This window comes from Perissodus microlepis, chromosome 23 (genome assembly GCF_051167445.1).
Source record: "Perissodus microlepis isolate ML-2025 ecotype Zambia chromosome 23, ASM5116744v1, whole genome shotgun sequence".
NCBI lineage: Eukaryota > Metazoa > Chordata > Actinopteri > Cichliformes > Cichlidae > Perissodus > Perissodus microlepis.
In genome coordinates this window covers 20,266,521-20,291,169 of record NC_140482.1, presented here as the reverse complement: position 1 = coordinate 20,291,169, position 24,649 = coordinate 20,266,521, and the positions used below count along the sequence as shown (strand labels likewise).

The 24,649-nt window shown below is 43.0% G+C and overlaps 2 protein-coding genes and 5 non-coding genes across 7 annotated transcripts in view; all 7 read left to right on the top strand.

The window, feature by feature from the left end:
* The first annotated feature begins 944 nt into the window (after positions 1 to 944).
* Positions 945 to 12,582, top strand: eed (embryonic ectoderm development). The gene is made up of 12 exons (XM_084920847.1): positions 945 to 1,107; positions 1,839 to 1,991; positions 3,400 to 3,492; positions 3,832 to 3,897; positions 4,315 to 4,440; positions 5,631 to 5,712; positions 7,274 to 7,365; positions 8,061 to 8,194; positions 8,327 to 8,432; positions 9,522 to 9,680; positions 10,174 to 10,247; positions 11,690 to 12,582. The coding sequence occupies exons 1-12, from the start codon at positions 988 to 990 to the stop codon at positions 11,814 to 11,816; spliced, it is 1,332 nt and encodes a 443-aa protein (XP_084776973.1). The 5' UTR covers positions 945 to 987; the 3' UTR covers positions 11,817 to 12,582.
* A 104-nt stretch (positions 12,583 to 12,686) lies between these two features.
* atp7b (ATPase copper transporting beta) overlaps positions 12,687 to 24,649 on the top strand; it is a 99,587-nt gene continuing 87,624 nt past the window's right edge. The window contains exon 1 of the mRNA XM_084920848.1: positions 12,687 to 13,017. Coding sequence (XP_084776974.1) covers positions 12,871 to 13,017 — 147 coding nt within the window. The 5' untranslated portion in view covers positions 12,687 to 12,870. The remainder of the gene's footprint in view (positions 13,018 to 24,649) is intronic.
* trnar-ccu (transfer RNA arginine (anticodon CCU)) lies at positions 14,157 to 14,229 on the top strand. Its single transcript has one exon. It is a non-coding gene; the product is annotated as a tRNA-Arg (tRNA).
* On the top strand, positions 19,946 to 20,018 carry trnar-ucu (transfer RNA arginine (anticodon UCU)). Its single transcript has one exon. It is a non-coding gene; the product is annotated as a tRNA-Arg (tRNA).
* trnat-cgu (transfer RNA threonine (anticodon CGU)) lies at positions 20,025 to 20,096 on the top strand. Its single transcript has one exon. It is a non-coding gene; the product is annotated as a tRNA-Thr (tRNA).
* On the top strand, positions 23,255 to 23,327 carry trnar-ccu (transfer RNA arginine (anticodon CCU)). The gene has a single exon. It is a non-coding gene; the product is annotated as a tRNA-Arg (tRNA).
* trnar-ccu (transfer RNA arginine (anticodon CCU)) lies at positions 24,082 to 24,154 on the top strand. Its single transcript has one exon. It is a non-coding gene; the product is annotated as a tRNA-Arg (tRNA).

Below are 24,649 nucleotides of genomic sequence, written 5' to 3'. Positions count from 1 at the left end.
GAAATGTCACCCTGTATGATTATAATTATTATTATTATTGATTTCTTTTTTGTTAGCATATATATATATATATATATATATATATATATATATATATATATATATATATATATATATATATATATATATATATATATACACACACACATACATACATACATACATACATACATACATAAAAATTTATTTTCTAGGAAAATAAATGAAATAGATGCAGTGATGTGTATATCTTGAGGAATAGTTCTCCAGACTTCTTGACGGACATTCAAAGCTCTTCTTTGGATGTTTCTGCCTTTTGTTCTGTTCTCTGTCAACATGATCCCACACTGCTTAAATAATGTTGAGGTCCGGGCTCTGGGGAGGCCGATCCATGACTCGTAGTGTTCCACTGTGTGTTTTTATTCAGGAAGTTTTTACTGCATTGGCAGTGTGTTCGGGATCATTGCCATGCTGAAAAATTAAGCTGTTACCAATCAGATGCTTTCCAGATGTAATTGCATGGTGGATCAAAATATGATGGTACTTTTCTGAGTTCTTAATTCATCATTTGAAGAGATCTTGAACACCACTTACTGAAATGCAGCCCAAACCTTGATAGAGCCTCCACCGTGTTTTACAGATGTCTGCAGGCACTCACTGTTGTAACGTTTGTCCTAGCTTGTGCAGTTGAATCTGAATGTGTAAACTGAATGTGAATGAAAAAGCAGCAATGGCCAAAGAAACACTTTGAAAGATTTTCAGAAAGCTGGAGAACTATTGCTCAAGAGCGTTTAAAATGACAGAAGTCCGGAAGTAAAAGATAAAGAAATTATTATTAAAAATATATATAGTGGCACGAAGCTAAAAATATAAATAACACGCCTGCACGGCTTTAACTGGAAAATAACCGGTATTTGTGCAGTCGAGCTGCGATTCGCGATTGGCTGAATATTCAGTTTCCGGCATGCTCGTGGGCGTAGGAGCGGAAGGGGCGGGGTTAATTCCAAAATGAGGGAAAATAAGAACATGTCCGAGTCCCCTTCTCAAGCGGGAAAAGAAATACCGGCGAAAAAGCAAAAGCTGAGCAGCGATGAGAACAGCAACCCCGACTTGTCAGGAGATGAGAACGTAAGCGTTTAAACCGTGTTTGATGTTGGGCCGCAGATGAGCCGTGTAGCGCTTCTGATCAGTTAGCATTGTGCTAAAGTAGCCGATGTGCTAAAGGCTTTAGCTAGCATCTTTGTTTATTCATACCGGCTGGATTCAAACAGCTGGAGCTATCAGATATAGTTATTCACTGTGGACTATTTTAGTGTCTTCAAATAAATTTTCCCGCACGTGTTCCACCTTCCATGTTAGCGCACACGTGTTTTCTTTGTGCTCAGACTGGAGTTATTCACGTGTAAACCTGGGCTAGCCTTGGCAAAAAGCATCAAGCAGATAAATAATAAACTAAATACTGACCAAAATGTAGTGTTTTTCGGATGGGTTGCTCAAGAATGGTCTTGAGTTAAGCTTTGATTGTGAGAAAAATGTTATAGCGCTTTATGAACTGATTAATGAGGAATGTTTTTGTAGCAGCCTGGGCCAACCACAGCCATCTTTACTCGTCTCCTCCTTCATTGTGTTTAAACTGACCCGATAGTTTGGAAGTGATACGCTTTTGATTGTTTTTGGTTTTTTTGTGCTATAAAAAGTGCAGTGTTAAACAAATAGCAAGGCAAGAAACGTGTTTACAATGTCTTCAGCACATCAGGCACACTTTGTTTATGAGTGCTCATGTTCTAGTCTCAATGCGCATGTTTAGAAGATGATTTTGCATTAAATAACACGTTTGTTTGTGTTGCTGCTGGTTGCAGGACGATGCCGTCAGCGTTGAGAGTGGCACCAACGCAGAACGCCCAGACACACCCACCAACACCGCCAATGCCCCTGGCAGAAAGAGCTGGGGCAAGGGCAAGTGGAAGTCCAAGAAGTGCAGATATTCTTTTAAATGTGTCAACAGCCTGAGGGTGAGTATGTCCAGCACACCAGACAGTGTGCAGAACCTAGAGGGGTTTACTGTGAAATGAGCCAGCAAATGTCCTGCTAACTGCCTGCAGTACAAAAAACAATACATAGTCAGTCAGGTATTTGGATGTTCTTAGCTGTCAATTCAGAAAAGGCATTAATAGGTCGGTCCTAATCTGCTGCCTGGTCTGATTTAAACTGCTAGGCAGGCAAGACAGAATACACGTGTGAATGAGTGACAGGTGAGTATCCAAGGAGTAGATATCGTGAAGGCAAAGGAGTTTAAATATCGTGGATCAACCCACTGAAAGCAGCAGACGGTGTGCAAAAGAGGTCAAAAAGAGAGTGCAGCCAGCGTGTAGTTGGTAGAGACAAGTGTCAGGGTTGATTTGTGACAGAAAGATGGCAGCAAAAGTGAAAGGGGAAGTTTACAAGATCATAATGGAGACTTGCTATGATCTCTGGTTTGGAGACAGTGGTGCTGACATAAAGACAAGAGGCAGAGTTAAAGATGTTAAGAGTTTCATTGGCAGTTACCAGAAGGGATACGATTAGAAGGTAATGCATCAGAGGGACACCGATTTACAGACAAGGTTGGAGAGACAATGCTGAGATGGTTTGGACATGTGCAGAGGAAAGACTGGATATATTGGACTAAGGACGATGAAGATGGAACTGGGGGAGGAAGTGAAGGAGGACATGCAGTGGGTTGTTGTGTCAGACAAGGATGCCAGGAAGGCAGATGATCCGCTGTGGTGTGGTGATCGCTAAAGGCAGCAGCTCAAAGTGGAAGAACACAGATGGGAAATTTGAATTATTTACAGAATATCGTCAGTAATATTCAGCCAAAGCTTATAGTTAGGGCTGGATCAGGTGACCCTGATTCCTCCCTTTGTTACACTGCAAAAGGTCTAGGCTGCTGGGGGATTCCCATGATGCATTGAGCATATCTTTGGTCTCTTAATGTTTTATAAACCAGTCTGCAATTAATCATTAGTTATTTTTAATCTCTGGCAGTGTCTCTGTGTCCTTTATTTTTCCCCCTCACTTCAAACCAGTGGCAACAGATTCCCGCCCCTACCTGAGCCTTTTTCTTCCTCTTAAAATTGAGTTTTTCCTTCCCACTGTCCCCAAATGCTTCTTCATAGGGAGTTGCCTGATTGTTGGGGTTTTCTCCATGTTATTGTGGTGTCTTTACCTTATAATATAAAGAAGAGATTTCTGTTGTGATTTGGTGCTATAGAAATCAAACTGAACTGAATTGATTGAAGTGTCATCTAGCCAGAACAAAGCCTTGTTTTGTTTAACTTGCTTCTTAGTACACCCATCTGGTTTAATGCGCGCTCATACATACAGGATTTTTTTTGTAGGAGCGCAAGTGGCTATTAACAACATCTGTATTTGTCTCAGGAGGACCATGGCCAGCCATTGTTTGGAGTGCAGTTTAACTGGCACAGCAAGGAGGGAGACCCGCTGGTGTTTGCTACAGTTGGGAGTAACAGGGTAAATAAATGATCAGTTATTTAAAAATTTGGTTTAAATTGCTTATTTCTGTAGTGGGTCAGCATATTACCAGAGGTGGAAAAGTCCTGATCTGTTTATTGGTGTTTGTCCAATATATTGTTAGGAGTTTTCAAAGCATGCAGCTCACTGTAAAATGCTCGCAAAGGCAATAAAAGCATGAGATTTACCAGTGTATGACAACAAGCTCCAATGACCCTGCTGATTTGCAATGACTTCTTTATCCATTTATAGTTTGTCAATGAAAGGAACATTAAAAAATGTCTTTTAAAAACTGATTATTAGTGAACTTGTCCACCTCTCACATCTGTGCTTATCCAGGTAACTCTGTATGAATGCCACTCTCAAGGAGAAATCAGACTCCTGCAGTCCTACGTTGATGCAGACGTATCCTTTCACCTACTTCCTCAATCCTTCTTTGCTCTCATTTGTCAGTTTTCCTAACACACAAAAAGTCCTGCAGTTTGGCTTTTAAATACTTCTTTATTGCTTAGATGACAGAAGGGCAGTCTAGACGGGTTTAATGCCTCGACACCTGAGCTGAAGGCTAACAGCGAGGATTAAGATATCTGATATTTTTACATTATCTAGCCATCTGAAAGGTATTTGAACTCCATAAAAGCTCTGCAGCTGAGAGCAGAAAATATACAGTGTAAACGGAAAAGAGTTCAGGGGGTACAGAGAAGAAGAGATGCTTGTTTGTGCTGAAGTTTGAGTGACTCTGTGCAGCTGACAGCAGGACATCTGAGTCTGTTAAAGAAAGGTAAGTGTAGATTCTGTTCAGGTTTCCTTGACTTTGCAAAGGCAGACGAGAACTTCTACACGTGCGCCTGGACCTATGACACCAACACGAGTCACCCCCTGCTGGCTGTGGCCGGATCCCGTGGCATCATCCGGGTGATCAACCACATCACGATGCAGTGCATCAAGGTAGCGCGTCAGTCTTCACCCGACTGCTCCATCACTTCTGTCTTTTAGCGGAGTCCACAGTTTTCAAGATATCGTTTTGAAATTTTGTGTGATGGTAGATACTAATAACAGCTCGAGCTGATTTAATTATGGTGAAAATCAGGTCATGGTCAAACCAAATGTGAAAATCAGTAAAAAACCTTTATGGATCTTGTAGTTAGTAGTGCAGGGTGGCTTTTTAATTTATTGTATATGAATGGATGTCTTGATGCATGCTCAATCATCCAGGTAAGTAAATCTCCAAAACTTGATTCTGTTCATCTGGACGTAGCATTTTGTGGGAGAAACGTTTCGTCACTCATCCAAGTGACTGCAGGTGTCCCCAATCATATAAACAGTACATTGCATAATGACTGAAACCAGCCCACTGAAGGAACAATGGACTGGGAGGGCAGTTCCTTAGGCTACGTCCACACTAGCCCGGATAGATTTGAAAACGCTCCGCGTCCACACTAGCGTTTTCGGTTGTTTTCACAGAGTTGAGCGTCCACATTGAAACGGCCCAAAACGCTTACGTTCCAGTCCTGCGCATGCGCAAAAGCGAGTGAGAATTAAATAATTTGAAGAAAAGCTATCTGGAGCATGTACAAACTCATATTAATCTTTTTTAGAGCTGTCAAAATTGAGAGCAATCAAAACAACTGCTGTATAATGCCCTCCGCTATCTTTGTTTAATTGGTCACACGACTGCATCACATGACTAAAATGCGTCACCGTTTTAGAAAGTCTGCGTTTTCAAGTGTCCACACTGCGACGGGACAGCTCCGTTTTGAAAATGCTGCATTTTCGAGAACGTTTTCAAAACGCTTCCCTTGAGGAAAACGCTGTCTCAGTGTGGACGGGATGCCAAAACGGAGAGAAAACGATGCGTTTTCAAACAGCACTGCTGTAGTGTTACTGCAAGCTTAAAATAATCTGTATCACTTTCAGTGCACAGAAACTAGAGTTTTATTTGATTATGAAGCATTTTCAGGAAGCAACTTATAACAGTAGAGCTTTATTTACAATTTTTTATTTTTTATTTTTGGAAAGACTTGCATTTAATTGCCCAGAGGAATGATAATAACGATACCGAATTTCACTTCATCTGCCCCAAGTTGTTTTAATTGCACAGTGTGAATTAAGAAGTCATTTTTTCCCTTCTTTTCCAGCATTATGTAGGTCACGGGAACGCCATCAACGAGCTGAAGTTTCATCCGAGGGATCCCAATCTGCTCCTCTCTGTCAGCAAAGGTAAACAGTGATTATAAAGCACCTTTGAGCTCTTCTGCGTGCAGTTCAAGGGTTCAAGGGCGATCGTGGCTCAAGAGTTGGGAGTTTGCCTTGTAATCGGAAGGTTGCCGGTTCGAGCCCCGGCTTGGACAGTCTCGGTCGTTGTGTCCTTGGGCAAGACACTTCACCTGTTGCCTACTGGTGGTGGTCAGAGGGCCCGGTGGCGCCAGTGTCCGGCAGCCTCGCCTCTGTCAGTGCGCCCCAGGGTGGCTGTGGCTACAATGTAGCTTGCCATCACCAGTGTGTGAATGTGTGTGTGAATGGGTGGATATGTAAAGCGCTTTGGGGTCCTTAGGGACTAGTAAAGCGCTATATAAATACAGGCCATTCTTCCCGGCTCATTATGCACACATAAGCCAGACAGCATCACCTAGAGTTACGCCAATAACCTTGTGTTTCCTTATTTAGCAGAGATTTGCTGATTATTATTTTTTCCCGCTCCTTGGAGGAAAAAAAAGAGTTAAGCTGTGTCGCAGAGAGGGCAGAAAGACCAGCAGTTTGTCATATATTTCACTGTGAGGTTAATACAACAGCAGCAATGCATTTATTTATTTATTTATTAATATATATATATATATATATATATATATATATATATATATATATATATATATATATATATAAAAAGGCCCATTTTCTTTGATGGCTTTATTGACCCTCACTCAACACTAAAAATCATCCCGGCAGTAAAACCCCTCTCAACTGTGATTTGTTGCTTCCATCTAAAGAGAAAAAACAGGTCACCTCAGACTCAAGTGTAGTGGGGATAGTTTTATTTCCACGGGACTGTCAGGTGGTTCCTTAATCTGAGATAAATCAGACAGCGGGGTTTGGATCTGTCACTGAAGGTCATGTGAACGGCAGCAAAGTTTAATCTTTCCTTTAATCAGGTGGATTTTTTTTTTTTTTTTTTTAAACACCCTTCAGTGTGATTATAGCTGCTGGGAAGTGCAAAGGTGGTGTGAGTTTTTATGCTTTATGTGATAAATGAATTGTAATCTGTGAAATAAAACTGCTGTTTTATTTTAGGTTATATAAAAGTCATGTCTTGGAAGAAACTTTGATGAAGAGAGTTGATACGCATGAGTTCCCACAGTCTGTCAAATACACGATCAAGATTAAACACCAGCCTTGGGAGACTGTCAGTCAGCACATATATAACAAAATATTATGACCCCTATGGAAAGTTAAAAATAAAATAAATCAATATAATTACTTAACATGATTAATCAGACAAACCAACGCTTATCACGTAGAAAAACTAAGACTGTGTTCAAATAAAGTTGTAAAGTTCTCAAAGAAGAAATTCATTAACAAAATAAAATATAATTCTACCCTTAAAGTATTGAATGCAATATAATATAAATGCATAGATCAAACTATGTAAAAAATGTAAATATAGAGGGAAAAAAAGTAAAAAAAAAAAAAAAAAAAAAAAAAAAAAAAAAGCTGAGCATCTCTTTCACTGACCGGCTGTAAAACAACAATCAGACTTTTTCTTAAAGTCATCTCTTATTTTCAGATCACGCTCTTCGGCTGTGGAACATACAGACGGACACTTTAGTGGCCATTTTCGGAGGCGTCGAGGGTCATCGGGATGAAGTTCTGAGTGCTGTGAGTATTACAGTATATGTGGGGAAATTTATCTGGGACATAACAGTGACTATTGTGCAACAGGGAAAAAAAGATTCTGAATCACACTTTAGGGGATGACTGCACATGTTGGCACTAAGGCAGTACGTCTGTGTTGGGTTATTTGGGGGGAAAAACAGCTTTTCCTTGAGAGCTGACACCACAGACTTGTTCATGTTCTACTTCTCCGAAGTGACTAGTGAAAGTATGTGTGTTTATTTTCAATCTGATTGAAAGTAAACAGAAATTATCCGTCTGGTATTGACTATTTTTACTGGCATTAGATTTTCAGCCTCACAGCAGTATATGCACGTGTGAGGCTGATTCTACAGAAAAAGCTGAATAAAAGTGTGGTCATTTCAGTTTTTGTTTTGATTTTTGATTTTTGGGGGGTGGTAATGAGTTTCTTTTAATGGTTAAAATTGCAGTTTAAAAAATTTCAGATCACAAGCTTGCCCAGTTGTCGGTGGTGTTCCTCTGGGCTGTGTCGTTGTCAGGTTTATCTGTCTATTAAGACCATCCCACCTTATTCTGTTACTTAACTTACACAATATTAAATCATAGTTGTCTGCTAATTTTCTGAAATGGTGACAAAACAGATGTTTTAGGTGAATGTGATTAAATTCTGTCTGTACTGACAGTTCACATTCTCCTATTATCCATTTCCTGTTTTGTAGGATTTTGATCTCCTAGGTGAAAAGATTATGTCATGTGGGATGGACCACTCACTAAAACTATGGAGGATCAATTCGGAGAGAATGCAGAAAGCCATTCGCGCGTCTTATGAGTACAACCCCTCAAAGACAAACAGGTGAGGTCCAGAAGCTTTTTCTGTGGTCTGTTTTCATATCTGTGGATTTACATACATGGCATTATATTTTTTTATGTTGTGTGTTTTTTTTTTTTTTTGTTTTTTTTTGTTTTGTTTTGTTTTTTTTTTTAGGGCATTTGTCTCACAGAAAATCCACTTCCCCGACTTCTCAACACGTGACATTCATAGAAACTATGTGGACTGTGTGCGGTGGCTTGGTGATCTTATTCTTTCTAAGGCAAGTGAAAGGAAATCCTTTAATGCTACCCAAAAGGGTCTTTTTGTTTTTTTTTCTTTTTAAGTTACCGTATTTTCTGCACTATAAGGTGCACTTAAAATCCTTTCATTTTCTCAAAAATTGACAGTGCGCCTTATAATCCGGTGTGCCTTATGGATGAATTATGGTTGTGCTTACTGACCTCGAACTTATGTGGTATACGGCACTCAAAAATGCTCAAAAAAATGTTTTAGTACGACTTTGGTAAGCAACAAAGCCTCACCGCTTGATGGATTGTCGGAGCATTATGGCTATTGTATCTAGGGGACTCGGAGTAATCTGGGTCCAAAACTCCGTCTGATTCAGGTCCCAAAGTCAAATGAGCACTGCGGCATCACTGAGAGTTCATCTTTAATAAAATGATCAGCGTTGCTGCTTTACCAGTTGTAACAATTAAGTTTAGCATCCATGAAAACAGAATTTATTAATTTTAATGCCGTTAGAAGTTAGCAGGAAGTTAGCTCGCTAGTTTCCACCTAAACATGATATAGCATGTTCTGACTGAGAGATTTCCGAAGAAATTAAAACGTACAGCTCTGCCATCACTTCCAACAGAAAACTAAACAGCAGTGACGTTTGTAGGGTTACTAAAGTTGGACTAGCTGGGGTATAATGATGTGCTACTAGCAACACAGCTATGTTAGCATAACAAACACAGTGAAGCTGGAGGATGAACGCTAACACTTTTCCACTCGATAAACATTAACATGAGGGATTCTGGTGGTTAGGGACAAATGCAATCGCATGGCAGGATGCTGTAAACGGACCAAACTTCAGTCAGGAGAACAACTGAGATATTCATCCACAATATGAGGTTAGTCATTAATATACTGCAACAACATGGGAACAGAGCAGCTGCAAGAGAATTCAGCATTAATGAATCAATGGTACAGAGGTGGAGGAAGCAAGAAGAATGAGTTGAGTAAAGTCTGACTTATTTGACTGTTTTGTTTTGCTTAATGCACCTTATAATCTGCTGCGCCTTATTCAGCGCCTTAAAGTTTTAGTGAAACAACAAAATGTACAACTGAGTTTGTGTTGTCATTCCAGTCTTGTGAAAACGCCATTGTGTGCTGGAAACCCGGGAAGATGGAGGATGACATTGATCACATTAAACCAAATGAGTCAAATGTGACGATTCTGGGACGCTTTGACTACAGCCAGTGTGACATTTGGTATATGCGCTTCTCCATGGACTTCTGGCAGAAGGTAAGCTATCTTACCTTTATTTATTTTGTGTATGATCAGGTTTTATATTTTCATTCTCATTTGTACTGATTAAAGGACAAAAACAGAATAATCAAATGTTTCGTCTCAAATACAGTTTTATTTTTCATCTGTTGGAAAGAATTACATCATTTAATTGATTTACTTGCAAGGTCAGTCACTGCTAACCCAGTGTTTCCAGTCGTCCTGTCTTTCTGGTTGGCCAGGTTGCTGTCATTGTGCTCTTTAATATCAATTAGCCACTTGTCCAGCAAGTTTCTAGCTGTCAGCTGCAGTCTAACCTGGAGTTGGAGGTCACTGGCAGGTTTTAAGTAGTTGATTATCACTGATATTTAGTTCTTAAGAAATAAAAACTCTTGCAGAGGAGAAACGGAAGCTAAATCTGTAGGAAACACTGGATGCTGAGAGTTGTTCGTTTGTTTTCTTGTTGTGTCTTGGTGCTCTTACTGACCTCTGCTATGATGCTGATACACAGATGCTGGCTCTGGGGAATCAGGTGGGGAAGCTTTACGTGTGGGACCTTGAAGTAGAAGATCCCCACAAAGCCAAGTAAGTTTAAAAAAAAAAAAAACAGACAACAGGCGTGTTATAGTTGTCCTGTATCTCCACTGCTCTTTGCCCTGCTTTTAGCATCAAAATATCACAGTATACGCTCATAAACTTAAACAGGTTGTTGTATTTGATCAGCTACACCCTTAGTTTAGCTCACATTAGCTGTTAGAAGAAAATAACACAGGGCCCTGTGGTTTGGGAATCTTCATATTTGTAGTCCTTATTTTGGTGCTACTAGAAGTTTGGTATAGCTCATCGGGAGCCCTGAGGAATTACCATCAGCACTGTTCCATGTTTGTTGTTCATATGGCTCATCATATCCTTTTAAGGTTTGGAATCAGTACCGTTGTCAGGAGGTCTGGTGGTAGGACAGAAATCTCAACCATGTAGAGCCATTTTAATCTAAAAAGTATTCTAAAGTCTCTGAGAAGTGACTGTGGAGTATATTTAAGCAAAGACCACCTACCATTAGACCCCAGTTGTATCATCTAATCTCACCGTGTCTGGAAATGTTTTGCGACCTCCAACTTGCAGTAAGTGCAGTTTCAAGGGTATTACTGCCGCCGTCTGGCTGTTTCATGTTCCACGTATTGGTAAACCCATGAGAAAGCCAATATGATGACTTGAATCTTTGGAAAAATTGAAAGCATCAAACACTGAAGAGCTGCACCGCAGGGCTTTGGTTAACTGTAACACTTCGTATTTAAGCTTGGAAGTATGTGGTTTACAGTAGCGTCAGTTATTTCCACAGTTTTTAGTAATACCATTTCTTCCTGGAGCATACAGAAAGGCTTCTCCTCCATCAGTTACACAGATTTCCTTACAAGTGACTGCAACAACAGTAGTTGCAGTTGTAGTTCAAGGTTATAACACTGGTGCTTTTCCCCCAGGTTGGGAACACTGCCTGCACCTAAATATTTACAGGCTTTGTTACCACTTTTTTTCCAAGTTCTTTTGAAAAGGCATTAAATTTCCTTCCTCATGCATTTTGAAAAGGAATTGGCTGAACCAGGAATGTGCAGGAATGATGCCCGGTTAAAAGCAACACTGTCTGAAGTGACAAAATAGTGGAAAAATGCCAGTTTAGCGCAGCTCAGAGGTTAAAACTTAAAACTGCTAAGTGGTGCCGTCTTCACGATCAATTATTGCAGCATTGTCACACTTCTCTGAGCACCAATGCTCACTGGTGTGATGTCTTCCTGTGTCTTTTTTTACCTGGCACATTTAATGAAATTATGACTCTTTTTGTTGTGATTTTGCACCAGTAATGGTCAGAACACTGATTTTTAAACAACAAATATTCACAGGTTACAAAAGAAACATTTTTATTTCAATTGTTTCATCATTTTTGCAGTTGACACTAACAAAAGTTTCTCTGTACTTTTTGTTTTGTTTTTCTTTTTTACAATTTTCCCCCAACTATCTCTGCTCCTCTTCAGGTGCACCACGCTGACCCTCCCCAAATGCACATCGGCCATCCGGCAAACCAGCTTCAGCCGTGACAGCAGCATTTTGATAGCGGTGTGCGATGATGCCTCTATCTGGCGCTGGGATCGACAGCGCTGAGGTCTCCGGTTGTTCCTGTTACTTCCAACTCCCCTGCCTCTGTGTTGGTGTACAGATCTGCACTGCAACAAAAAAAATGTCTGTACATTTATTCTTGTATGCAGATTAAAAATTGTTTTGTTTTGTTTGTTTTTTAATTCCATAAAAAGAAAGGAATGGCCTTCTTTTGTCTTCATTTTCTGTTTGTCTGCCAGCTTAATTGTGAAGGGAAGAAAAAACAGATTTGCAGTGTTTTTGATCCAATAAAACTTGGATTTACTCTGTTAGATGAACAATTTTAAGCCGAAGGATGAAAAAAGGAACAGCCCTGAAGCCTGCCTTGGTGTCCTCTCTGGGTGCCTTCTGGTTTGCTATGCTGTCCCATCCATTGAAATTATAACAATACAAAAGGAAATGTGTGGAAAAATAAGATATTTTTAATGCATGAAAACAGGATTTTCTGTTGTAATGTGCCATGATTTATTTTAATTATTACAGTAATAATTGGTTTGCTTTGATGCCCCCATTCACACACACATGGACTGCTGTTGCATAATTTACAGTGTGCTCTTTGACACTGGAGTATTCGCACACACACACATGTAAAAACTGAATTTAAAGTCTTTTGTAGCTGTTCCTAAGCCTGATGTTTGTTTAGGACGGTATTAGCATAAAAATAAGCTTTTATTTTGAAAACTTTAGTCCTGTTACAGGGAGCAAAAGGCAGGTGTTTTGTCTTTATTTATCTGGAGTCATTTGAACTTGAATAAAACTTAATTTCTATGAATATATCAATATCAGACTTTTTTTTTCTCTGACTAACAGATTAAAGTGCGCACTAAAGGAAGTTTAGACGCTTTATTTGCGCCTTTCTCTACACGTTCTGCCCCACTCACGCAGGAGTCATGTGATCTAAGACTTTGCCCCTGGTCTCGTCTTGATGAACTGCCTCCGATCAAACGCCACTTTAGTCCACACGCGAGCGCGTGAAAAATGACGTCGTCTGTCCGCTGCGGACTTTTGCCCTCCGATTGACTGGACGAGATAAACCGGACTCAGCCGCAAAGACTCCAGCATGATTTCGCCAAAATCACCAAAAAGCCCGTCCAGGTACGGCTCCGGGGAGCAGATCTGCATGGTTGAATGTGGCGGTAAGCCCAGATGCATCTGTAACGTCAACTCAGAGGGCTGCAACAGGAGGGGCTGTACGGCACAGTTAAAGGTAGGACTTCAAACAGCTGTGGAACATTTGCAGCTGATGGCTTAGAGAAAACTTGATCGCTAAGACCTCATCTTAAAAAAGCTGGAAAGTAGCTACGTCTTAATTATACATTTATTAGGATGTAGTCCCTCTGTTATATTGAAGAGAGGGAGTATATATATTTTCTTTTGAAACGTAATAAATATTTTAAATTGGTGACTGGGATAAAATAATCTGATAATTAAACCTCAATTTGTGGTTGAAATACAATGTAAAGAAATTCGGTTTGTTAAAGTAGACAAGAAATCTCCAAGAACATTTTTTTGCAGAGACAACATAAATGTTATGTGTGTTTTCATTATAAAAGAGAAGAATAGTTTGCACTGGCAGCAGGGACAGCTTCACGGCTGAACAACAAAGCCCACCTTAAAGAAACAAAACCTGCTCCTTCCCCAAATTCTATGTGTTTGTGCCTGTTGGAAGAGTTTAAGTGTGTGACCTCATGTGTTTATAATTATAATAATAGCCTAAATCAGCAGTTTGTTCTTCACTGTTAACAAGTGAAACTCTTGTTCACACTTCACTCATGAGTACTACCTGTTGCCGAGAATGAGTATATGTGAGAAGAGAATATGAAAAGGTGAAAATCTCAACATAGCTCAACAACAATGCAGTTCGATTAAAACATGTCTTTGGCCTCGATTTGACAGACTTCTCACATAATACTAGCTTAATGTGGGTGGTACAGTGTGGAAAGGTTCCAGAAGCTGACTCTGAGTTTGTATTTTATTCCAAATCATTAGTGTAAAACTATTCTAATTTATTACAGGTTAGTTACCGTTAGTTACCAATCTACTGCTATCTAGTGTGTGTCAACAATTTTCTTTCCCAAAACGAAGCTTCTACGCCTCAGGCAGACAAGTAACCGTGCAGTACAGGCGCTGAGAGAGTCACTCAGGTACTCAAAGTAGCAAATAAAGTGAAGCAATAAGCACAGCATGTTTGCTCACTGAGTTGCCCAGAGTGTAATTTATTTTCTCAGCGTTTCTCAAATGTTCTTAAATACAGCTTCATCTTTGAACTAAAAACCAGCTTGGAACCATGGCTCTCACTCGAACCCCCGAAACAACCTGCAAAGAAAGGAAGTCAAGCGCTCATCCGCCCCGGTGGCCTAATGGATAAGGCACTGGCCTCCTAAGCCAGGGATTGTGGGTTCAAGTCCCATCTGGGGTGCTGTCCAGCAGAGTGGAGCAGCGGAAGCGTGCTGGGCCCATAACCCAGAGGTCGATGGATCGAAACCATCCTCTGCTATGTGTTTTGGATGGCCCGATTCTCTGAATTGTGTCCAAAAACAGACGACAGTCAGGACCTTTTCCCCAAAAACGCAGACAAGTAACCCTGTAGTACAGGAACCGAGTGAGTCAGTCATGTACGATAACTGCCCCCGATCACCAAAAGCGACTCCTTATGTGTACATAGAGCCTAGCACAGGGATTCCAACTCCAGTCCTGGAGAGCCACTGCTCTTTTTTTCTTTAGCTTTTAGATGCATCCTTGTTCTGACACACCTGAATCAAATGAATGGCATGTTATCAGGCCTTTGCCAAACTTGATGCCATGCTGAAGAGCTAATTCAAGCATTTGATCCAGCTGTGTTTGAGCACGTCACACATGCTCCTGCTACTCCCCCTCTTTTAGTGGAATTAGATTCAGTGATTCAAATCGTTGGTACTCTCTGGTCTTCATGTGGTTTCACAAGTCTCAACAGACAACATAAATACCCCCAAATAAAGTGAAGCAATAAGCACAGCATGTTTGCTAGCCAGAGTTCTGGACACTGAGTTGCCCAGAGTGTAATTTATTTTCTCAGCGTTTCTCAAATGTTCTTAAATACAGCTTCATCTTTGAACTAAAAACCAGCTTGAAACCATGGCTCTCACTCGAACCCCCGAAACAACCTGCAAAGAAAGGAAGTCAAGCGCTCATCCGCCCCGGTGGCCTAATGGATAAGGCACTGGCCTCCTAAACCAGGGATTGTGGGTTCGAGTCCCATCTGGGGTGCTGTCCAGCAGAGTGGCACAGCGGAAGCGTGCTGGGCCCATAACCCAGAGGTCGATGGATCGAAACCATCCTCTGCTATGTTTTTCGGATGGCCCGATTCCCTGAACTGTGTCCAAAAACAGATGACAGTCAGGACCTTTTCCCCAAAAACGCAGACAAGTAACCCTGTAGTACAGGAACCGATTAAGTCAGTCATGTACGATAACTGCCCCCGATCACCAAAGGCGACTCCTTATGTGTACATAGAGCCTAGCACAGGGATTCCAACTCCAGTCCTGGAGAGCCACTGCTCTTCTTTTCTTTAGCTTTTAGATGCATCCTTGTTCTGACACACCTGAATCAAATGAATGGCTTGTTATCAGGCCTTTGCCAAACTTGATGCCATGCTGAAGAGCTAATTCAAGCATTTGATCCAGCTGTGTTTGAGCACATCACACATGCTCCTGCTACTCCCCCTCTTTTAGTGGAATTAGATTCAGTGATTCAAATCGTTGGTACTCTCTGGTCTTCATGTGGTTTCACAAGTCTCAACAGACAACATAAATACCCCCAAATAAAGTGAAGCAATAAGCACAGCATGTTTGCTAGCCAGAGTTCTGGATACTGAGTTGCCCAGAGTGTAATTTATTTTCTCAGCGTTTCTCAAATGTTCTTAAATACAGCTTCATCTTTGAACTAAAAACCAGCTTGAAACCATGGCTCTCACTCGAACCCCTGAAACAACCTGCAAAGAAAGGAAGTCAAACGCTCATCCGCCCCGGTATCCTAATGGATAAGGCACTGGCCTCCTAAGCCAGGGATTGTGGGTTCGAGTCCCATCTGGGGTGCTGTCCAGCAGAGTGACACAGCGGAAGCGTGCTGGGCCCATAACCCAGAGGTCGATGGATCGAAACCATCCTCTGCTATGTTTTTCGGATGGCCCGATTCCCTGAACTGTGTCCAAAAACAGATGACAGTCAGGACCTTTTCCCCAAAAACGCAGACAAGTAACCCTGTAGTACAGGAACCGATTAAGTCAGTCATGTACGATAACTGCCCCCGATCACCAAAGGCGACTCCTTATGTGTACATAGAGCCTAGCACAGGGATTCCAACTCCAGTCCCGGAGAGCCACTGTTCTTCTTTTCTTTAGCTTTTAGATGCATCCTTGTTCTGACACACCTGAATCAAATGAATGGCTTGTTATCAGGCCTTTGCCAAACTTGATGCCATGCTGAAGAGCTAATTCAAGCATTTGATCCAGCTGTGTTTGAGCACATCACACATGCTCCTGCTACTCCCCCTCTTTTAGTGGAATTAGATTCAGTGATTCAAATCGTTGGTAGTCTCTGGTCTTCATGTGGTTTCACAAGTCTCAACAGACAACATAAATACCCCCAAATAAAGTAAAGCAATAAGCACAGCATGTTTGCTAGCCAGAGTTCTGGATACTGAGTTGCCCAGAGTGTAATTTATTTTCTCAGCGTTTCTCAAATGTTCTTAAATACAGCTTCATCTTTGAACTAAAAACCAGCTTGAAACCATGGCTCTCACTCGAACCCCCGAAACAACCTGCAAAGAAAGGAAGTCAAGCGCTCATCCGCCCCGGTGGCCTAATGGATAAGGCACTGGCCTCCTAAACCAGGTATTGTGGGTTCGAGTCCTATCTGGGGTGCTGTCCAGCAGAGTGGTGCAGCGGAAGCGTGCTGGGCCCATAACCCAGAGGTCGATGGATCGAAACCATTCTCTGCTATGTTTTTTGGATGGCCCGATTCCCTGAACTGTGTCCAAAAACAGATGACAGTCAGGACCTTTTCCCCAAAAACGCAGACAAGTAACCCTGTAGTACAGGAACCGAGTGAGTCAGTCATGTACGATAACTGCCCCCAATCACCAAAGGCGACTCCTTATGTGTACATAGAGCCTAGCACAGGGATTCCAACTCCAGTCCTGGAGAGCCACTGTTCTTCTTTTCTTTAGCTTTTAGATGCATCCTTGTTCTGACACACCTGAATCAAATGAATGGCTTGTTATCAGGCCTTTGCCAAACTTGATGCCATGCTGAAGAGCTAATTCAAGCATTTGATCCAGCTGTGTTTGAGCACATCACACATGCTCCTGCTACTCCCCCTCTTTTAGTGGAATTAGATTCAGTGATTCAAATCGTTGGTACTCTCTGGTCTTCATGTGGTTTCACAAGTCTCAACAGACAACATAAATACCCCCAAATAAAGTAAAGCAATAAGCACAGCATGTTTGCTAGCCAGAGTTCTGGATACTGAGTTGCCCAGAGTGTAATTTATTTTCTCAGCGTTTCTCAAATGTTCTTAAATACAGCTTCATCTTTGAACTAAAAACCAGCTTGAAACCATGGCTCTCACTCGAACCCCCGAAACACCCTGCAAAGAAAGGAAGTCAAGCGCTCATCCGCCCCGGTGGCCTAATGGATAAGGCACTGGCCTCCTAAACCAGGTATTGTGGGTTCGAGTCCTATCTGGGGTGCTGTCCAGCAGAGTGGCGCAGCGGAAGCGTGCTGGGCCCATAACCCAGAGGTCGATGGATCGAAACCATCCTCTGCTATGTTTTTCGGATGGCCCGATTCCCTGAACTGTGTCCAAAAACAGATGACAGTCAGGACCTTTTCCCCAAAAACGCAGACAAGTAACCCTGTAGTACAGGAACCGATTAAGTCAGTCATGTACGATAACTGCCCCCAATCACCAAAGGCGACTCCTTATGTGTACATAGAGCCTAGCACAGGGATTCCAACTCCAGTCCTGGAGAGCCACTGTTCTTCTTTTCTTTAGCTTTTAGATGCATCCTTGTTCTGACACACCTGAATCAAATGAATGGCTTGTTATCAGGCCTTTGCCAAACTTGATGCCATGCTGAAGAGCTAATTCAAGCATTTGATCCAGCTGTGTTTGAGCACATCACACATGCTCCTGCTACTCCCCCTCTTTTAGTGGAATTAGATTCAGTGATTCAAATCGTTGGTACTCTCTGGTCTTCATGTGGTTTCACAAGTCTCAACAGACAACATAAATACCCCCAAATAAAGTGAAGCAATAAGCACAGCATGTTTGCTAGCCAGAGTTCTGGATACTGAGTTGCCCAGAGTGTAATTTATTTTCTCAGCGTTTCTCAAATGTTCTTAAATACAGCTTCATCTTTGAACTAAAAACCAGCTTGAAACCATGGCTCTCACTCGAACCCCCGAAATAACCTGCAAAGAAAGGAAGTCAAGCGCTCATCTGCCCCGGTGGCCTAATGGATAAGGCACTGCCCTCCTAAGCCAGGTATTGTGGGTTCGAGTCCTATCTGGGCTACTGTCCAGCAAAGTGGCGCAGCGGAAGCATGCTGGGCCCATAACCCAGAGGTCGATGGATCGAAACCATCCTCTGCTATGTCTTTTGGATGGCCCGATTCCCTGAACTGTGTCCAAAAACAGATGACAGTCAGGACCTTTTCCCCAAAAACGCAGACAAGTAACCCTGTAGTACAGGAACCGAGTGAGTCAGTCATGTACGATAACTGCCCCCGATCACCAAAGGCGACTCCTTATGTGTACATAGAGCCTAGCACAGGGATTCCAACTCCAGTCCTGGAGAGCCACTGTTCTTCTTTTCTTTAGCTTTTAGATGCATCCTTGTTCTGACACACCTGAATCAAATGAATGGCTTGTTATCAGGCCTTTGCCAAACTTGATGCCATGCTGAAGAGCTAATTCAAGAATTTAATCCAGCTGTGTTTGAGCACATCACACATGCTCCTGCTACTCCCCCTCTTTTAGTGGAATTAGATTCAGTGATTCAAATCGTTGGTACTCTCTGGTCTTCATGTGGTTTCACAAGTCTCAACAGACAACATAAACGCCCCCAAATAAAGTGGAGCAATAAGCACAGCGTGTTGGCTGACCAGAGTTCTGGACACTGAGTTGCCCAGAGTTTAATTTATTTTCTCAGCGTTTCTCAAATGTTCTTAAATACAGCTTCATCTTTGAACTAAAAACCAGCTTGAAACCATGGCTCTCACTCGAACCCCTGAAACAACCTGCAAAGAAAGGAAGTCAAACGCTCATCCGCCCCGGTATCCTCATGGATAAGGCACTGGCCTCCTAAGCCAGGGATTGTGGGTTCGAGTCCCATCTGGGGTGCTGTCCAGCAGAGTGACACAGCGGAAGCGTGCTGGGCCCATAACCCAGAGGTCGATGGATCGAAACCATCCTCTGCTATGTTTTTCGGATGGCCCGATTCCCTGAACTGTGTCCAAAAACAGGTGACAGTCAGGACCTTTTCCCCAAAAACGCAGACAAGTAACCCTGTAGTACAGGAACCGAGTGAGTCAGTCATGTACGATAACTGCCCCCGATCACCAAAGGCGACTCCTTATGTGTACATAGAGCCTAGCACAGGGATTCCAACTCCAGTCCTGGAGAGCCACTGTTCTTTTTTTCTTTAGCTTTTAGATGCATCCTTGTTCTGACACACCTGAATCAAATGAATGGCTTGTTATCAGGCCTTTGCCAAACTTGATGCCATGCTGAAGAGCTAATTCAAGCATTTGATCCAGCTGTGTTTGAGCACGTCACACATGCTCCTGCTACTCCCCCTCTTTTAGTGGAACTAGATTCAGTGATTCAAATCGTTGGTACTCTCTGGTCTTCATGTGGTTTCACAAGTCTCAACAGACAACATAAACGCCCCCAAATAAAGTGGAGCAATAAGCACAGCGTGTTGGCTGACCAGAGTTCTGGACACTGAGTTGCCCAGAGTGTAATTTATTTTCTCAGCGTTTCTCAAATGTTCTTAAATACAGCTTCATCTTTGAACTAAAAACCAGCTTGAAACCATGGCTCTCACTCGAACCCCTGAAACAACCTGCAAAGAAAGGAAGTCAAGCGCTCATCCGCCCCGGTGGCCTAATGGATAAGGCACTGGCCTTCTAAGCCAGGGATTGTGGGTTCGAGTCCCATCTGGGGTGCTGTCCAGCAGAGTGGCGCAGCGGAAGCGTGCTGGGCCCGTAACCCAGAGGTCGATGGATCGAAACCATCCTCTGCTATGTTTTTTTGGATGGCCCGATTCCCTGAACTGTGTCCAAAAACAGATGACAGTCAGGACCTTTTCCCCAAAAACGCAGACAAGTAACCCTGTAGTACAGGAACCGAGTGAGTCAGTCATGTACGATAACTGCCCCCGATCACCAAAGGCGACTCCTTATGTGTACATAGAGCCTAGCACAGGGATTCCAACTCCAGTCCTGGAGAGCCACTGTTCTTCTTTTCTTTAGCTTTTAGATGCATCCTTGTTCTGACACACCTGAATCAAATGAATGGCTTGTTATCAGGCCTTTGCCAAACTTGATGCCATGCTGAAGAGCTAATTCAAGCATTTGATCCAGCTGTGTTTGAGCACATCACACATGCTCCTGCTACTCCCCCTCTTTTAGTGGAATTAGATTCAGTGATTCAAATCGTTGGTAGTCTCTGGTCTTCATGTGGTTTCACAAGTCTCAACAGACAACATAAATACCCCCAAATAAAGTAAAGCAATAAGCACAGCATGTTTGCTAGCCAGAGTTCTGGATACTGAGTTGCCCAGAGTGTAATTTATTTTCTCAGCGTTTCTCAAATGTTCTTAAATACAGCTTCATCTTTGAACTAAAAACCAGCTTGAAACCATGGCTCTCACTCGAACCCCCGAAACACCCTGCAAAGAAAGGAAGTCAAGCGCTCATCCGCCCCGGTGGCCTAATGGATAAGGCACTGGCCTCCTAAACCAGGTATTGTGGGTTCGAGTCCTATCTGGGGTGCTGTCCAGCAGAGTGGCGCAGCGGAAGCGTGCTGGGCCCATAACCCAGAGGTCGATGGATCGAAACCATCCTCTGCTATGTTTTTCGGATGGCCCGATTCCCTGAACTGTGTCCAAAAACAGATGACAGTCAGGACCTTTTCCCCAAAAACGCAGACAAGTAACCCTGTAGTACAGGAACCGATTAAGTCAGTCATGTACGATAACTGCCCCCAATCACCAAAGGCGACTCCTTATGTGTACATAGAGCCTAGCACAGGGATTCCAACTCCAGTCCTGGAGAGCCACTGTTCTTCTTTTCTTTAGCTTTTAGATGCATCCTTGTTCTGACACACCTGAATCAAATGAATGGCTTGTTATCAGGCCTTTGCCAAACTTGATGCCATGCTGAAGAGCTAATTCAAGCATTTGATCCAGCTGTGTTTGAGCACATCACACATGCTCCTGCTACTCCCCCTCTTTTAGTGGAACTAGATTCAGTGATTCAAATCGTTGGTACTCTCTGGTCTTCATGTGGTTTCACAAGTCTCAACAGACAACATAAACGCCCCCAAATAAAGTGGAGCAATAAGAACAGCGTGTTGGCTGACCAGAGTTCTGGACACTGAGTTGCCCAGAGTGTAATTTATTTTCTCAGCGTTTCTCAAATGTTCTTAAATACAGCTTCATCTTTGAACTAAAAACCAGCTTGAAACCATGGCTCTCACTCGAACCCCCGAAATAACCTGCAAAAAAAGGAAGCCAAGCGCTCATCCGCCCCGGTGGCCTAATGGATAAGGCACTGGCCTCCTAAACCAGGTATTGTGGGTTCGAGTCCTATCTGGGGTGCTGTCCAGCAGAGTGGCGCAGCGGAAGCGTGCTGGGCCCATAACCCAGAGGTCGATGGATCGAAACCATCCTCTGCTATGTTTTTCGGATGGCCCGATTCCCTGAACTGTGTCCAAAAACAGGTGACAGTCAGGACCTTTTCCCCAAAAACGCAGACAAGTAACCCTGTAGTACAGGAACCGAGTGAGTCAGTCATGTACGATAACTGCCCCCGATCACCAAAGGCGACTCCTTATGTGTACATAGAGCCTAGCACAGGGATTCCAACTCCAGTCCTGGAGAGCCACTGTTCTTTTTTTCTTTAGCTTTTAGATGCATCCTTGTTCTGACACACCTGAATCAAATGAATGGCTTGTTATCAGGCCTTTGCCAAACTTGATGCCATGCTGAAGAGCTAATTCAAGCATTTGATCCAGCTGTGTTTGAGCACGTCACACATGCTCCTGCTACTCCCCCTCTTTTAGTGGAATTAGATTCAGTGATTCAAATCGTTGGTACTCTCTGGTCTTCATGTGGTTTCACAAGTCTCAACCGGAAGCATAAATACCCCCAAATAAAGTGAAGCAATAAGCACAGCATGTTTGCTAGCCAGAGTTCTGGATACTGAGTTGCCCAGAGTGTAATTTATTTTCTCAGCGTTTCTCAAATGTTCTTAAATACAGCTTCATCTTTGAACTAAAAACCAGCTTGAAACCATGGCTCTCACTCGAACCCCTGAAACAACCTGCAAAGAAAGGAAGTCAAACGCTCATCCGCCCCGGTATCCTAATGGATAAGGCACTGGCCTCCTAAGCCAGGGATTGTGGGTTCGAGTCCCATCTGGGGTGCTGTCCAGCAGAGTGACACAGCGGAAGCGTGCTGGGCCCATAACCCAGAGGTCGATGGATCGAAACCATCCTCTGCTATGTTTTTCGGATGGCCCGATTCCCTGAACTGTGTCCAAAAACAGGTGACAGTCAGGACCTTTTCCCCAAAAACGCAGACAAGTAACCCTGTAGTACAGGAACCGAGTGAGTCAGTCATGTACGATAACTGCCCCCGATCACCAAAGGCGACTCCTTATGTGTACATAGAGCCTAGCACAGGGATTCCAACTCCAGTCCTGGAGAGCCACTGTTCTTCTTTTCTTTAGCTTTTAGATGCATCCTTGTTCTGACACACCTGAATCAAATGAATGGCTTGTTATCAGGCCTTTGCCAAACTTGATGCCATGCTGAAGAGCTAATTCAAGCATTTGATCCAGCTGTGTTTGAGCACGTCACACATGCTCCTGCTACTCCCCCTCTTTTAGTGGAACTAGATTCAGTGATTCAAATCGTTGGTACTCTCTGGTCTTCATGTGGTTTCACAAGTCTCAACAGACAACATAAACGCCCCCAAATAAAGTGGAGCAATAAGCACAGCGTGTTGGCTGACCAGAGTTCTGGACACTGAGTTGCCCAGAGTGTAATTTATTTTCTCAGCGTTTCTCAAATGTTCTTAAATACAGCTTCATCTTTGAACTAAAAACCAGCTTGAAACCATGGCTCTCACTCGAACCCCCGAAATAACCTGCAAAAAAAGGAAGTCAAGCGCTCATCCGCCCCGGTGGCCTAATGGATAAGGCACTGGCCTCCTAAGCCAGGGATTGTGGGTTCGAGTCCCATCTGGGGTGCTGTCCAGCAGAGTGGCGCAGCGGAAGCGTGCTGGGCCCATAACCCAGAGGTCGATGGATCGAAACCATCCTCTGCTATGTGTTTTGGATGGCCCGATTCCCTGAACTGTGTCCAAAAACAGGTGACAGTCAGGACCTTTTCCCCAAAAACGCAGACAAGTAACCCTGTAGTACAGGAACCGAGTGAGTCAGTCATGTACGATAACTGCCCCCGATCACCAAAGGCGACTCCTTATGTGTACATAGAGCCTAGCACAGGGATTCCAACTCCAGTCCTGGAGAGCCACTGTTCTTTTTTTCTTTAGCTTTTAGATGCATCCTTGTTCTGACACACCTGAATCAAATGAATGGCTTGTTATCAGGCCTTTGCCAAACTTGATGCCATGCTGAAGAGCTAATTCAAGCATTTGATCCAGCTGTGTTTGAGCACGTCACACATGCTCCTGCTACTCCCCCTCTTTTAGTGGAACTAGATTCAGTGATTCAAATCGTTGGTACTCTCTGGTCTTCATGTGGTTTCACAAGTCTCAACAGACAACATAAACGCCCCCAAATAAAGTGGAGCAATAAGCACAGCGTGTTGGCTGACCAGAATTCTGGACACTGAGTTGCCCAGAGTGTAATTTATTTTCTCAGCGTTTCTCAAATGTTCTTAAATACAGCTTCATCTTTGAACTAAAAACCAGCTTGAAACCATGGCTCTCACTCGAACCCCCGAAACAACCTGCAAAGAAAGGAAGTCAAGCGCTCATCCGCCCCGGTGGCCTAATGGATAAGGCACTGGCCTCCTAAGCCAGGGATTGTGGGTTCGAGTCCCATCTGGGGTGCTGTCCAGCAGAGTGGCGCAGCGGAAGCGTGCTGGGCCCATAACCCAGAGGTCGATGGATCGAAACCATCCTCTGCTATGTTTTTTTGGATGGCCCGATTCCCTGAACTGTGTCCAAAAAAAGGTGACAGTCAGGACTTTTTCCCCAAAAATGCAGACAAGTAACCCTGTAGTACAGGAACCAAGTGAGTCAGTCATGTACGATAACTGCCCCCGATCACCAAAGGCGACTCCTTATGTGTACATAGAGCCTAGCACAGGGATTCCAACTCCAGTCCTGGAGAGCCACTGTTCTTCTTTTCTTTAGCTTTTAGATGCATCCTTGTTCTGACACACCTGAATCAAATGAATGGCTTGTTATCAGGCCTTTGCCAAACTTGATGCCATGCTGAAGAGCTAATTCAAGCATTTGATCCAGCTGTGTTTGAGCACATCACACATGCTCCTGCTACTCCCCCTCTTTTAGTGGAACTAGATTCAGTGATTCAAATCGTTG